General features: G+C 39.1%; 1 protein-coding gene across 1 annotated transcript; it reads right to left on the reverse strand.

The window, feature by feature from the left end:
• Positions 1-349: 349 nt before the first annotated feature.
• Positions 350-10,590, reverse strand: LOC121883386 (NACHT, LRR and PYD domains-containing protein 12-like). The gene is made up of 12 exons (XM_042391620.1): positions 10,521-10,590; positions 9,469-9,542; positions 9,090-9,171; positions 8,110-8,415; positions 7,969-8,004; positions 5,068-6,937; positions 4,792-4,965; positions 4,319-4,489; positions 3,600-3,773; positions 3,294-3,467; positions 3,087-3,133; positions 350-2,905 (listed from the first exon to the last, which is right to left on the reverse strand). Exons 3-12 carry the CDS (start codon positions 9,103-9,105, stop codon positions 2,355-2,357), a joined length of 3,519 nt encoding a protein of 1,172 aa, XP_042247554.1. The 5' UTR covers positions 9,106-9,171; positions 9,469-9,542; positions 10,521-10,590; the 3' UTR covers positions 350-2,354.
• Between the last annotated feature and the right edge of the window lie 1,491 nt (positions 10,591-12,081).

Genomic DNA, 12,081 nt, shown 5'->3' on the forward strand with positions numbered 1-12,081 from the left:
TTAGGTTTATATGCTAACTGATTAAAAAATATATACTGACAAAGTTGTGCTGTCAAAATACCATATCTATAATTCCAAATATTCTGCTTTAGATGAAAACAAAATCAGGAAATTTAAAGAACTGTATGCAATTATTGTTGCAGACAAGGCTCTAAGAAGTAATTAGCACAAAAGCTGACTGTGTGGCTTACAGTATTTTATGTGAGATACAGCAGGTAATAACTTTATTATCACACTAAACATGATAAAGATGAATATCTGCTCCATAATACAATGCTGATACTTGGAAGAGTATAACTTACTGAACTGATGCAAAACAAATGGAGGTCCAAAGGGCTCAGTGTCTATCTGTGGTTTAATTCATGTAGTTTTGTTCCATGGTGAGGGAGGGGATTTACCAATTAACACTCACCCCCAGGTAGGAGTTGATAGTTAGATTTCAGGGAGTTAAAAATCACCATGATAACAACTGAACAACTGAAAAGAACTGTAGCACTGTGTTTTAGCACCAACCAGATTTCATTCACCCCAAAGTTAAATCAAATCTTTGTAGAGTGAGATATGTGAAGGTTCTCATTAACACATGAAATTTAACTCCTCAATTTCTTGTGAGATCTTAACACAGCAGACCTGTTGTCTCCTCTCTAACTCAATGGAAAATGTATTGTACATACAATACAGTTCTAGCTTATTCATTAAACGTTAACATACCTCAAAAGCTGTCCAAATCACATCAAAGAAACATTTCACCATGCGGTTGAGAAGCATGTTGTTTAGACATTATTGTAGTCCTTGGCATCTGTGTTCACCACATGACATAATCTGAATGACATGAAACCAGTCTAACTTGTAAACCAGAAGCCAAAGCTTTTATGATTCATGCCTATCTAGTCACTGCCTTCAGTTACCTGTGGTGAATTCCACACTGCATAGAGATCCAAGGTGAATCCCAGGGTTAGTCCAAAATATACTGATTTTCCTTTCCTAAAGATGTATATGAATTCCTAAGTTGTTAGTCAGGTAACTAACAGAATCCCACTTAACTTTCATTGGGCAAATTCATGTGACGTTGGTTGTAACTGACATGGCTATAAAAATGAAGTTACAATTTTTCAAAGATTGACTCCAAAAGGAACATTTTGAGTATTCCTCAATGCTATAAAAATTGATTCCTGGCAGAGTAATGCTCTGAAAGTTTTACACATATAACAGCAAAAATGATGACACAGAAGATAACCGCTGCTGCAGTCAGGTTTGACAGGCTGGAATTTCCTGTATTTGCTCACACACCGCAGTGTTTTGCTGGATTTTTAAACTGTTAGAGGTTGACACAAATCATAGTGAACTGAAAAATGATAAATACATATGAATAAATACAAATATATCAGGCAGGGGAAAAATCTAAAAAATTTATTTTCATTTTTCAACATGGGGCTGACATTTTAAATTGCTCGCACATGTACAGGGTGTAGTATATGTGTGCTCAACATGAAGTACTCAAAACTTTTACTTAAAAGTAAAAGTTGCAATACCACAGTGTAATCACGGTGTTTAAGTACTCTGTTACAAGCAGTCAAAATGTTACTCAAGTAAAATTACATATATATTAGCATCAAAATATACAGTAAGAGTATGAAGTAGCATTTAATGAAATTACCCAAGTAAAATACTTCCAAATTGAACTTCAGTACAGTACTTGAGTAAATGTATTTAATTATTTTCCAACACTGTGTATGTCAGCAGACTACAGCAAAAACTGAAGAATTATAGATAACTCTAAAGGTCCACAGTGCAAATGCATGTGGGTTTTTTGTTATCTTGCGGGGGAAGTAAAGACGTGCAGAATTTTCACATCAAGTTCAATTTTAATGAAGTTTGACCTGCAAATTTGTGCCAGTAGTTGTCCACCAGCAAGCCATCTTGTTGTTGTTTGTAGTAGTTGTTTGTCTCAGTAGTTATGAAACAGCTGAGTCCATGGTACATATGTACATATGTGTGTGAAGTTATTGTCCTGTTAGTGACTGAACAAACAAGTTTGCTAACTGGCTGTTAGGAAGCTTGTTAGCTCTAGAAGCTTTATTTTCCCTCTTCAGTAACTTTTTATTGAACAAAAAGGTGTGCAATGGTGAGCAAAATGACAGGGGAAAATAAACAGAACAGTCAAGACAAAATAGAGAGAAACTCTTGGATCTATTTACTGCCAGCTACAGCAGTTCACCAAATAAGCCTGAGGATCATCACTACATCACTAAGTTATTGACCGCTGCTTGGGTTTATTTCCCTAAAACTCTCAAAATGAATGTCGAACTATTCATTTGAGGAGCTGTCCTCAGTCAGCATAAGTTTTAAATTCTTCAAACAAGTGGCGTCTCTCCTTCCTCCATTTGACACAGTGTCAGTGAGCATTCTAATCCAATCCGGAAGCCAGGGTAAAGGGGTTCAGTGAATCGGGAGTAGAAGGTGTAGAGGTGAGACAGTGTGTCAGGCTCGACTCTGTAGAAGGACAGAGTGCCTGCAGGCCAGTCCAGATACACTGCTACTCTGGTAGTGCTAAGGGGATGGTACCACAGGCCTAATGAAGTTTCATTGTGGCAAGTGTAGTACCCCTCGGTAGTGCACTCCAGACTCCAGGACTTTTCATTCCCTCCAAGACAGCAGTCAACAGTTTCTCCGCTCCTGCTGATTCCTCTGTAAGTCACTGCAATCCAGTTCCTTCCTTCCCACTCAACTTCCCAGTAACAGCGGCTGGTCAGACCCTCTCTACACAGCAGCTGAAACCAGCCATCAAATCTTTCAGGGTGATCTGGATATGGCTGCTCGCTCCCCTGTGTCACTTTTCTGTTGTTGTCAGACAGGATAAGGCCTCTGTGTGCTGTGTTTGGATCCAGTGTGAGTTCACATGCATCTGATGGAAAGAACCAGTCAAAATACAAACAGCAGTTTCAGACCTGTTGTGTTCTGTTAATATGACTTTTTTCATACACACTATTTTAATGAACAGATGTCCCATTCATGAATTTTGAGTTGAAATAGAAATGTATTACATTCTGCTTTGTTTGTGTGAATTCTATTAAATATACACTTACACTTCTTCAGACTAGATTTCAACCAGCACACTCCACCATGGTCCACCCTGGAGAAAGACCAGTATTGAAGCAATCAACATTAATTTCCTCCAATATGAGTGATTTTACTTACACTATTTGTACATCTTAATAGACCTGAATTTGACAAAGTGATAGGGGCAGTGTATGTGATCTTTCAGCCTTGTCTCAGCTGTTATCTTTCCATACCTGAGAGTGTCCAGTCTCCACTGTGGATCCTGCAGTCCAGCAGAAAGCAGCATAACTCCTGAGTCTCCTGGATGATTGTAGCTCAGGTCTAGCTCCCTCAGATGGGAGGGGTTGGAGCTTAGAGCTGAGGCCAAAGAAGCACAGCCTTCCTCTGTGACCTGACAGCCTGACAACCTACACACACACACACACACACACACACACACACACACACACACAGTTTTATTTTCTCACACTACAAAATTTGTTTTTGCCAATTTTTACCACAACTTTTCATAATTTATGAGACAAAATCAGGATTCTGACCTTAGAGTTTCCAGTCTACAGTGTGGACTCTCCAGTCCAACAGAAATCAGCTTCACCCCTGAATCCTGCAGGTCATTGTTACTCAGATCCAGTTCTCTCAGACAGGAGGCCTGTGAGCTTAGAGCTGAGGCCAGAGCTTCACAGCTCATCCAGGACAGCTTGCACAAATTCAGCCTTAAAACATGAAGGAAAGAACAGAAAAAATATATGAAAATGTTTACTTTTTAATCTAAATGTCATTGTTGTATTTTACATCTGTTTTGTATTTGATGTTGTAATTTCATGTCATTCTTATGAATTATATAATTTCTAATAATTATAGCATGCATCTTAAAGGCATATTATGCTGCAGGATTTGTCAGTTGGTGTTTGTAAACATAACATTCAAAGCTGGCTCTTCCTCCCCAGCTCAATGACACCAGAGCGATGTGGGGAGGTATTTTGGATTCATCACCATAGACGAAGAATTGGTGGATAACAGTAAGACGGTAGGCTGATGTAAAATGCAGATGCCTGACGGTACACTTGTCACTCAAGTGAAGCAGTGAGGGAACTGCAAATAAACCTAACATTATAAATTCTACAATGTGGTTCAGAATTAGGCTAAGTGGATTGTGTTCAAATTGATTTGAACATATTACACTTTAGTTTGAATTTGTTCAAACTTAATGTTTTGGAAAAAGTGACAGCCCTTTGTTTGTGGTGCTCACAACTCTGACCTGAGAGTTTCTAGTCTACATTGTGGGGACTTGAGTCCAGCAGAGAGCAGCTTCACTCCTGAGTCTTGGAGGTCATTGTTACTGAGGTGCAGCTCTCGCAGATTAGACTGGGAGCTGAGAACTGAGGCCAGGCTTTCACAGCTTCTCTCTGAGAGGTTACAGTCACTCAACCTGAAGACAGTGATGAAAACAAACATCATTTTTTAAAAGCCTTGCTTTGACTTGGCTTATTTAAGGTTGGAAGTTGATAGGCTCTTATCAGCGTAGACATGTCAATAATCATTATGTACTGCAGAGTAAAGCACATTGTTGGTTTTGATATTTTCATGTGATTTGTTGACACTAAGAAAAATATAAAACTTTGTATGTTGCCACGTGCAGCTCTATTTAAAGCTTGAACATTGTATATTGTCACTGCAGAGAAAGTCAGTGGTGGCAATTTCTTAAACCACAATAAAATTAAGTGAGCTGACTTGAGAGTTTCCAGTCTACAATGAGGACTCTCAAGTCCCACAGAGAGCAGCTTCACTCCTGAATCATCTGGGATGTTGCTGTTCAGATCCAGCTCTCTCAGATGAGATGGTTTGGAGGTGAGAATTGTGGCCAGAGCTTTAAAGCTTCTCTCTGACAGATCACAGCCACTCAGCCTGTAGAAGATAAACAGGGGAAGACAAGCTTTAAAAGACAAAATTCTATTCTAACTTTGAAAATATAACATTTGATATAGTTTTTGTTATATATCCACCTACAGGTACGTAATGGAGGTTCCAAACACTGGCAGCAGCCTCAGAAAACCCTCCTCTGAAGCACAGTATTTCTTTAGGTCAAACACATCATGCTGTTCTTCTGATGACAGTAAAATGAACACCATAGCTGACCACTGAGCAGGAGAGAGATATCTTTTCGAGATATTTCCTGAATTCAGGTACTGTTGGATCTCCTCCACTAGAGAATGATCATTCAGTTCAGTCAGACAGTGAAACAGATTGATGCATCTCTCTGGAGAGGGATTCTCCCTGATCTTTTCCTTGATGTACTTCACTGTCTCCTGATTGCTATTTGAGCTCATTCTTTTCAGTTTCAGTAAGTCTCCAAGGAGATCTTGATTACTCTGCAATGAAAGGCCCAAGAGGAAGCGGAGGAACAAGTCCAGGTGTCCGTCTGGGCTCTCTAAGGCCTTATTGATAGCAATCTTATGGACCTCTGTTGCAGATGTTTTGCTGAAAAGCATCCCCAGACTTTTCCAAGTTGGTTTGGATTCAGCCATCACATTCTTGTTGCTGTTAATGAGTGACAACTCCACATAAAAAGCAGCCAGAAACTCCTGAATGCTCAGATGGATAAAACTGAACATCCTACCCTTATCCTTGTCCTTCTTTCTCAAGCACTCCTTCTTAAAGATCTGTGTGAACACCCCAGAGCACACAGAAGCTTCATTGAAATCAATGCCACTCTCTTTGAGGTCTTTCTCATAGAAGATCAGGTTTCCTTTCTCAAGCTGTTGAAAAGCCAGTTTTGCAAGTGACTGAATGTACTGAATACTCTTTTTTGTGCCGTATTTCTCTTTTGTTTGTCTTATCTGAAACACCAGGAATTCTGTGTACAACTCAGTCAGGGTCTTGGGCAGCTCTCCTCTCTCATTGTTTTTCAACATGTCCTCCAGAACTGCTGCAGTGATCCAGCAGAAGACCGGGATGTGGCACATAATGTGGAGGCTCCGTGATGTCTTGATGTGGGAGATGATACAGTCGGCATGCTCATCATGACTGAATCTCTTCCTGAAATATTCCTCCTTCTGTGGGTCAGTGAACCCTCTCACTTCTGACACCATGTCAACAAACTCAAGAGAGATCTGATTGGCTGCTGCAGGTCGTGTGGTTATCCAGAGACGAGCAGAAGGAAGCAGAGTTCCCTTAATGAGAGTCATTAGCAGTTGTTCTACCCCAGTTGACTTTGTCACATCCAGTGTTTGTTTTTCTTTGGCAGTGAAGTCTAATTGAAGGCGGTTCTCATCTAGGCCATCCAACACAAACAGAAGTTTAAATTTACTCTTGTCATAGTTGGTGTTTCCTGACTTCTGTAGTTCTGTGAAAATGTAATTAAGGGCCTCTTCTTTGATGTCTTTGGTTTCACTGATACATTTGTGAATTAGCTTCGCAAGACAAAACTTTCTTCCCTTCAGTAAATTCATCTGGCGGAAGGTGAAAGGGAAAATGAGATGCACATCTTGATTGTTTTGTCTGTCAGCCCAGTCGAAGATGAATTTGTGCACGAGGAATGTTTTTCCAATTCCTGCAATCCCATTGGTCAGCACTGTTCTTATGGGTCTGTATTTTCCAGAAGGGTGTTTGAATATATCACTGGGTTTGATTGATATCTCTGTTCCTGCTGGCTTTCTTGACACCATCTCAATCTGCCTGACCTCATGTTGCCTGTTAATTTCCATGTTGCCTCCATCTGTGATGTAGAGCTCTGTATAAATATCATCCAGAAGTTTTTTATCCTCCATATTTGATAGTCCCTCTTGTACACACATAAACCGGTTCTGAAGATTAGATTGGAGCATTTGTTGGTATGATGTGATTGGCTGTGGAGGCTTTGGGACTGGCACCATCAAATCTGTGTAGAACAAAGTAACACAAGAGACAAGGCAGCCTGTGGATAAATGTATTAAGATTTACACAATTTCACAAACTACTAACCCTTACATGCAAGAACCCAACACCCTTAACAGCATCTGGTATTGGTTATAAAGGTTTTGTTGTTGTTGTTGTTTCAATTTTCCTTTTCACTGGAAAACTGAAACTTCTGGTCCACTGAAAAGACTAAAAACAGCAGCAGACAAAAACATTAGATATGTGTGAGGCAATGAGGAGACTGTAACATCCCTTAAATTAATGCACAAAACTAATATGAATTGATTTTTCAATCATGTTTTCTACATTGTTTTTCACTATTTGAGGCCTAAATGAGGTCTCTTTTAATTCATCAACTTGTTGCACCATCTTCCTCTGCAATGGTTTAATGGCACTGAACTGGAGAATTACTGCCACTAACTGTTAGTTTGGTAAGCCTGAGCCTGACAGAGAAGTTCAAACCCCTCCTAATTTCACGTCTCCGCACAACTGCCCATATTCTCGGTTTCAGAAAGTTACAAAAATTGTTGGACACAGGCTCCCCAATCAGAAAGATGGTTTCAGACAGACTGATCTGACAAAAACTTTGTTTGAGGCATATTTAACATTAGGCCTTACCTTATGAATAACCAACCAACTAAATATACGTCAATCTCTCTTTTGAACAAAATGAGCAAAATTCTTTGGGAATTTGTGCCCTCAAGTGGCCTAAACTGTGAACAATGGATAGCCAAAAACAACTGGTCACGCTGCTTTATAGAGACACATAGGAAAATTACGAGAACATGACAGTTTTTATTCAAACAAAGTTGCAAACCCCCCCAAAAAACCGGAACATTTGCTTCATATGTTGGTATTGGCCAGTTGTGAATCAATCAAAGATATGGGAAGGCATACCCTATTGTCAAGTAAAACGAACAGAAATCAGTCCTTAATCATTGTAACAGAATTACTAAATGGACAGTGACAATAACAACAACATGGCAGCACAACTTGATCAAACAAAAGCTCTACCTTCAGTCTGAGGAGGCGTAGCCGTCGCATCACCTACTGCAACATTGAGAGAGAAATAACAAGACAGGAATGTTCCAAGGGCTTAAACATAAGTAAACTGATCAACAACAATCATACTTTTAACTTCCCACAAGATACTACCTTTTGGTGCTGAGGTGATGTTTGGTAATTGCTGCAACAGATCATTTCTGTTGATCTTTATTAAAAGCTTCCTTGTCACCTCCAGAGCTCCATGAAGGCCATAGAACTGCACCATCTGAACAACTGTGTCCTGTCTATCTGTCTTCTCCAGTCGGGTCACAGGGATGGCTGGGTAGACTTCAAGATGTGGAATGATTGTGTGCATTATGTCTGCCTGCTGGAGGATCCATTTCAACTGCTTGAATTCCTCCTCCTTCAAATTCTCCAGAGTCATCCAGAGCCCCTCCTTAAGCGAGGTCATTGTTCCTGGTCAATTCAGAGGACATTTTTAACTGGATAGACAATTGTGCATGATAGTTTCCACATCAGTATGATTGAAGATAAATGCAAGAGATTTAAACACATTATACAAGGGAAGTGACTGACGTTCTTGGTTGCTCTGCTGCTTGTACTTCCTAATTTCCACATTTCCTTAGTAACATTAGAACACAGCAGAAGTTATTTATGTTCCTTATTTTGCTCCTCTATGTTGCTGGTAACTGGACAGAGCCATCTGATATTAACCACAGCAGAAATTTTAGGAAAAAACAAAATATGTTATCAAAAAGATGTGTCTACCATGAAACATACCAATGAAACAAAAAAAGCCCAATATGGAATAAGGAATATGTGTTTATGCTCAACATGGGAATGTTGAAATCAAGCACTAGACTATATCTGTGGTTGGTGTATGATCTCTGTTCACTTTAAATTTCAACAACGCAAAAAAGGAAATGTGACCTCACCAGTGCTGAATCACTGCAAATGAATCTTTAAAGTCTAAATATATTTACCACAGTTAAACATTTTACACTTTATCCTGGCTAAGATACAGATGTGATGGAAATGATGTCCTTGACTGATTTTAAGTAGTTGTGGCACACAGTACATTTCTATAAAATAGCGCCTACAAGAAATATATCACGTTGCAGTGATTTTACCTCTACTGAAATTCATGCACAGTCAAAGTCCAATACTGGACTCCTCAGGGAGCCGTAGCCAGGACCAGTCACATTATGAAACCTAAAAAAAAAAAAAATGAAATAGCTGATTTATACCCATCTTTCCTGTTGTCCTCAATGAGTAGGAGGTCAAGGTTTAGAGATCAGCTACAAAACAAGAGCTTTACAGTAGGAATTCAGTAGTCCTGTCCCAAATGAAGAACTGGATTCTCAAATGGATGCAACATTTTTTTCACAAAAAGTAACATAGCTGTTCTATTTTTCAAAATTTCTATTCTCAAATTATTTATTTTTATTAGTTTATTTTCTGCACATTGAAAATACAATATATTTAAAGTGAAAGTGATAAAATACATACCATCTTTACAGAGCTTTTGCCTCGAAGTCTCTTGATGATGATGATCTGTATCACAGTATAACAAATACTGCACTCTGCACAAAGACAGTTAATTTCACAACAGAGGAAGTTTGTTAAAGGGAACCAACCTCAGCATTGCACTATAAAAAACATCTTACTTAATTTCCTACTTAACCAGGCAGGCTGGAAATCTTATTGATAGCACATTCCTTGATTTCATTATTATTTTTGCCACTTGGGGACAACAAAAACAAGTTGTGGACACGACGTACAGTATCATAACCTTCTAAATTGATATGCTGGAAGTGGCAGTGGAACAACGCCTGAAAATGCCTAGTAAGTATGTCGGTTAGGGTGAGCAAGATAACTAACATTCAGAAACAAGTTCAAATAACTATAAAATCACAAGTAAAAGGACACAAAGAGGGACACGACATATATGTTAAAATGCAAAGATAATATTACATATGTTGAATCACACAATAAGTGATAAAAGCTCTGCATGATAAAACTAAGGATTTCAAGGTCAAAAGGTTACCAGTAGTGCCAAGATCCAAAAATGGCTGATGCCGTGCCACTCCTGGTCCAGTGGCATATGCTGTTTCCTACAATGGTATACTGCTGCTCTAAATGGTATGTTGGTTCCCTAATGGTTTCCTGAAGGTTACTTTTTTGCATCCTTTATAGAATGTTTCCACAACATTCTTCAAAGGTATAATGGTTCTAGGAACGTTCCCAGAAGGTTATTTAGTGAAACCTTTAGAGAACATTTAGAGAACATTCCCTGAAGTTCCCAGTAGGTTTTGTGTGTGAAACTTTCAGGGTGTATTCCCTAAAGGTTCTCCATAGCAGAGGTTCACTCCCAGACCGCGGACCTATGGAGCTATGGAGCTTTGGTGTAATAATTAGATAGTGTGTTTTCTTCTTTGTACTTTTTCTGTGGAAAATAATGAAGTGTAGAAAATACAGTACGAACACTGCCCGCTCTTTCCATCAAACAGGCCTACCGTGTTATTTCCGGAAGGGCTTTAAGCATTTGGTAGGAGGCTTACCTGGTGAAGTCACAACCAGATGGAGTCAAAATTTAGCTGCTGCCATGTCCTCATAATTTCACTATTAAAGTAGAAAAACAATGGTAAAACATGACGAGGCCAGCTGTGTCACCAGAGTTATATGAGTTATATGCCCCAACTACATAATAGATTTCTTTTTACAGACTGATTAACAACAAGATAGAGTGAAGACCTGACAATCAAAAGAAGACAAACAGTGCAGAGAAATGGGTGCAGGGGCCAGTGGAGACTGATGCACAGCACAATGTGTTGGTGATAGTATGCAGAGAACCAGTTTTACTTCACTACAGCAGAGTTAAGCCAAAGATATAGAAGAAGATAAAGGTAAAAGGTAAGATGAAAATATACCTAAAAGCTTAACACTTTTAAAACAGATCATCAAAGTGTATGACACCTGAATTATCTTTCTCTTAGCCCTGCCCACCTTAGTTACTGTTGCTAAGCCCGTCCGTTCCCACATGCCACACATGCCATTTACAATGATAATGATGGTAGATTTACCACCCAAAATTCTTAATTATTAATGATCCTTGATTTCAGATAGTGGTAGACAAAAGCAGGTTTCTCATTTCTACTGCTATTTGTCATGTCTCATCCTGTCTTTGGGTTATGTTTTTGTTTTTCTTTTCCCATCATTCAGTTCTGCATTTCCTTTTTCATTTGGTATCTAACTTTCCTCTTGTTTCAGATCCACTTCCTGCCCTTGTGTGTTTCCCGCTCCTGTCTTCGTCATTATCCCCTAATGTCATCCACCTGTGTCTTATTACCCTCACTCTCCTTGTGTATTTAGTCTGTGTGATCCCTGCTCCCTGTGCCAGTTTGCCTTAGCCTCTTTGCAAGCATTCCAGCATTATTCTCCCTTTTATAGCCTTCTAGTGTTTTTTGACCTTGGATCTGTTTTTTGAGCCCTTTGTGTTTGGTTGCCTTCTCTGACTGTCTGCCTGTTTACTGAATCTGCCAAGTAAAGACTTTGTTTTGTGGAAACTCTGACTGTGTGAGTCGTGCATTTGGGTCTAGCCCTGTTGTATCAGACACCTTGTCACTATAAATTTACCTCCTAATTCAGTCATCGGTTTTCTAGATGAATTCTCAGAACTGTTGTCCTCTCTTGTAGTCAATTTTGACAATATAGTTGGTGATTTTAACATCCATATTGACAACCCATCTAACTCATTTGCCAGACACTTCTTAAACATCTTCAATTCTTTTGACCTTGTGTAGCACGTCTCTAGACCAACTCATAACCACAGACACATTCTTGATTTAGTTTTGACTTTGGACATGCCTCTTAACTCCTTGAATATGATTGATTTTGCCTCTGACCATAAATGCATTGTCTTTAATGTACACCTGTTACCTCCTCCAATAATCCAGAAACGCAAAATCCGCTCCTGCATCTTCAATGAACATTCAGCTGTCCTGTTTTCAAGCTACATCTCTAATTTAGTCAATTGCCCTCCTCACTTCACTAATATTAATGATTTTGTTAATTGGTTTAATGATTTTTGTACATCAGCTCTTGATTTTTCTGCTCTGCTCA

This window comes from Thunnus maccoyii, chromosome 18 (genome assembly GCF_910596095.1).
Source record: "Thunnus maccoyii chromosome 18, fThuMac1.1, whole genome shotgun sequence".
NCBI classification, from domain to species: domain Eukaryota; kingdom Metazoa; phylum Chordata; class Actinopteri; order Scombriformes; family Scombridae; genus Thunnus; species Thunnus maccoyii.

Coding starts and splice junctions, on each gene's coding strand:
- LOC121883386 (XM_042391620.1), bottom strand. Junction 8,005..8,109: donor CATCACCTCAGCACCAAAAG/GTAGTATCTTGT, acceptor TCAATGTTGCAG/TAGGTGATGCGACGGCTACG. Junction 2,906..3,086: donor GAAATCTAGTCTGAAGAAGT/GTAAGTGTATAT, acceptor TCTTTCCATCAG/ATGCATGTGAACTCACACTG.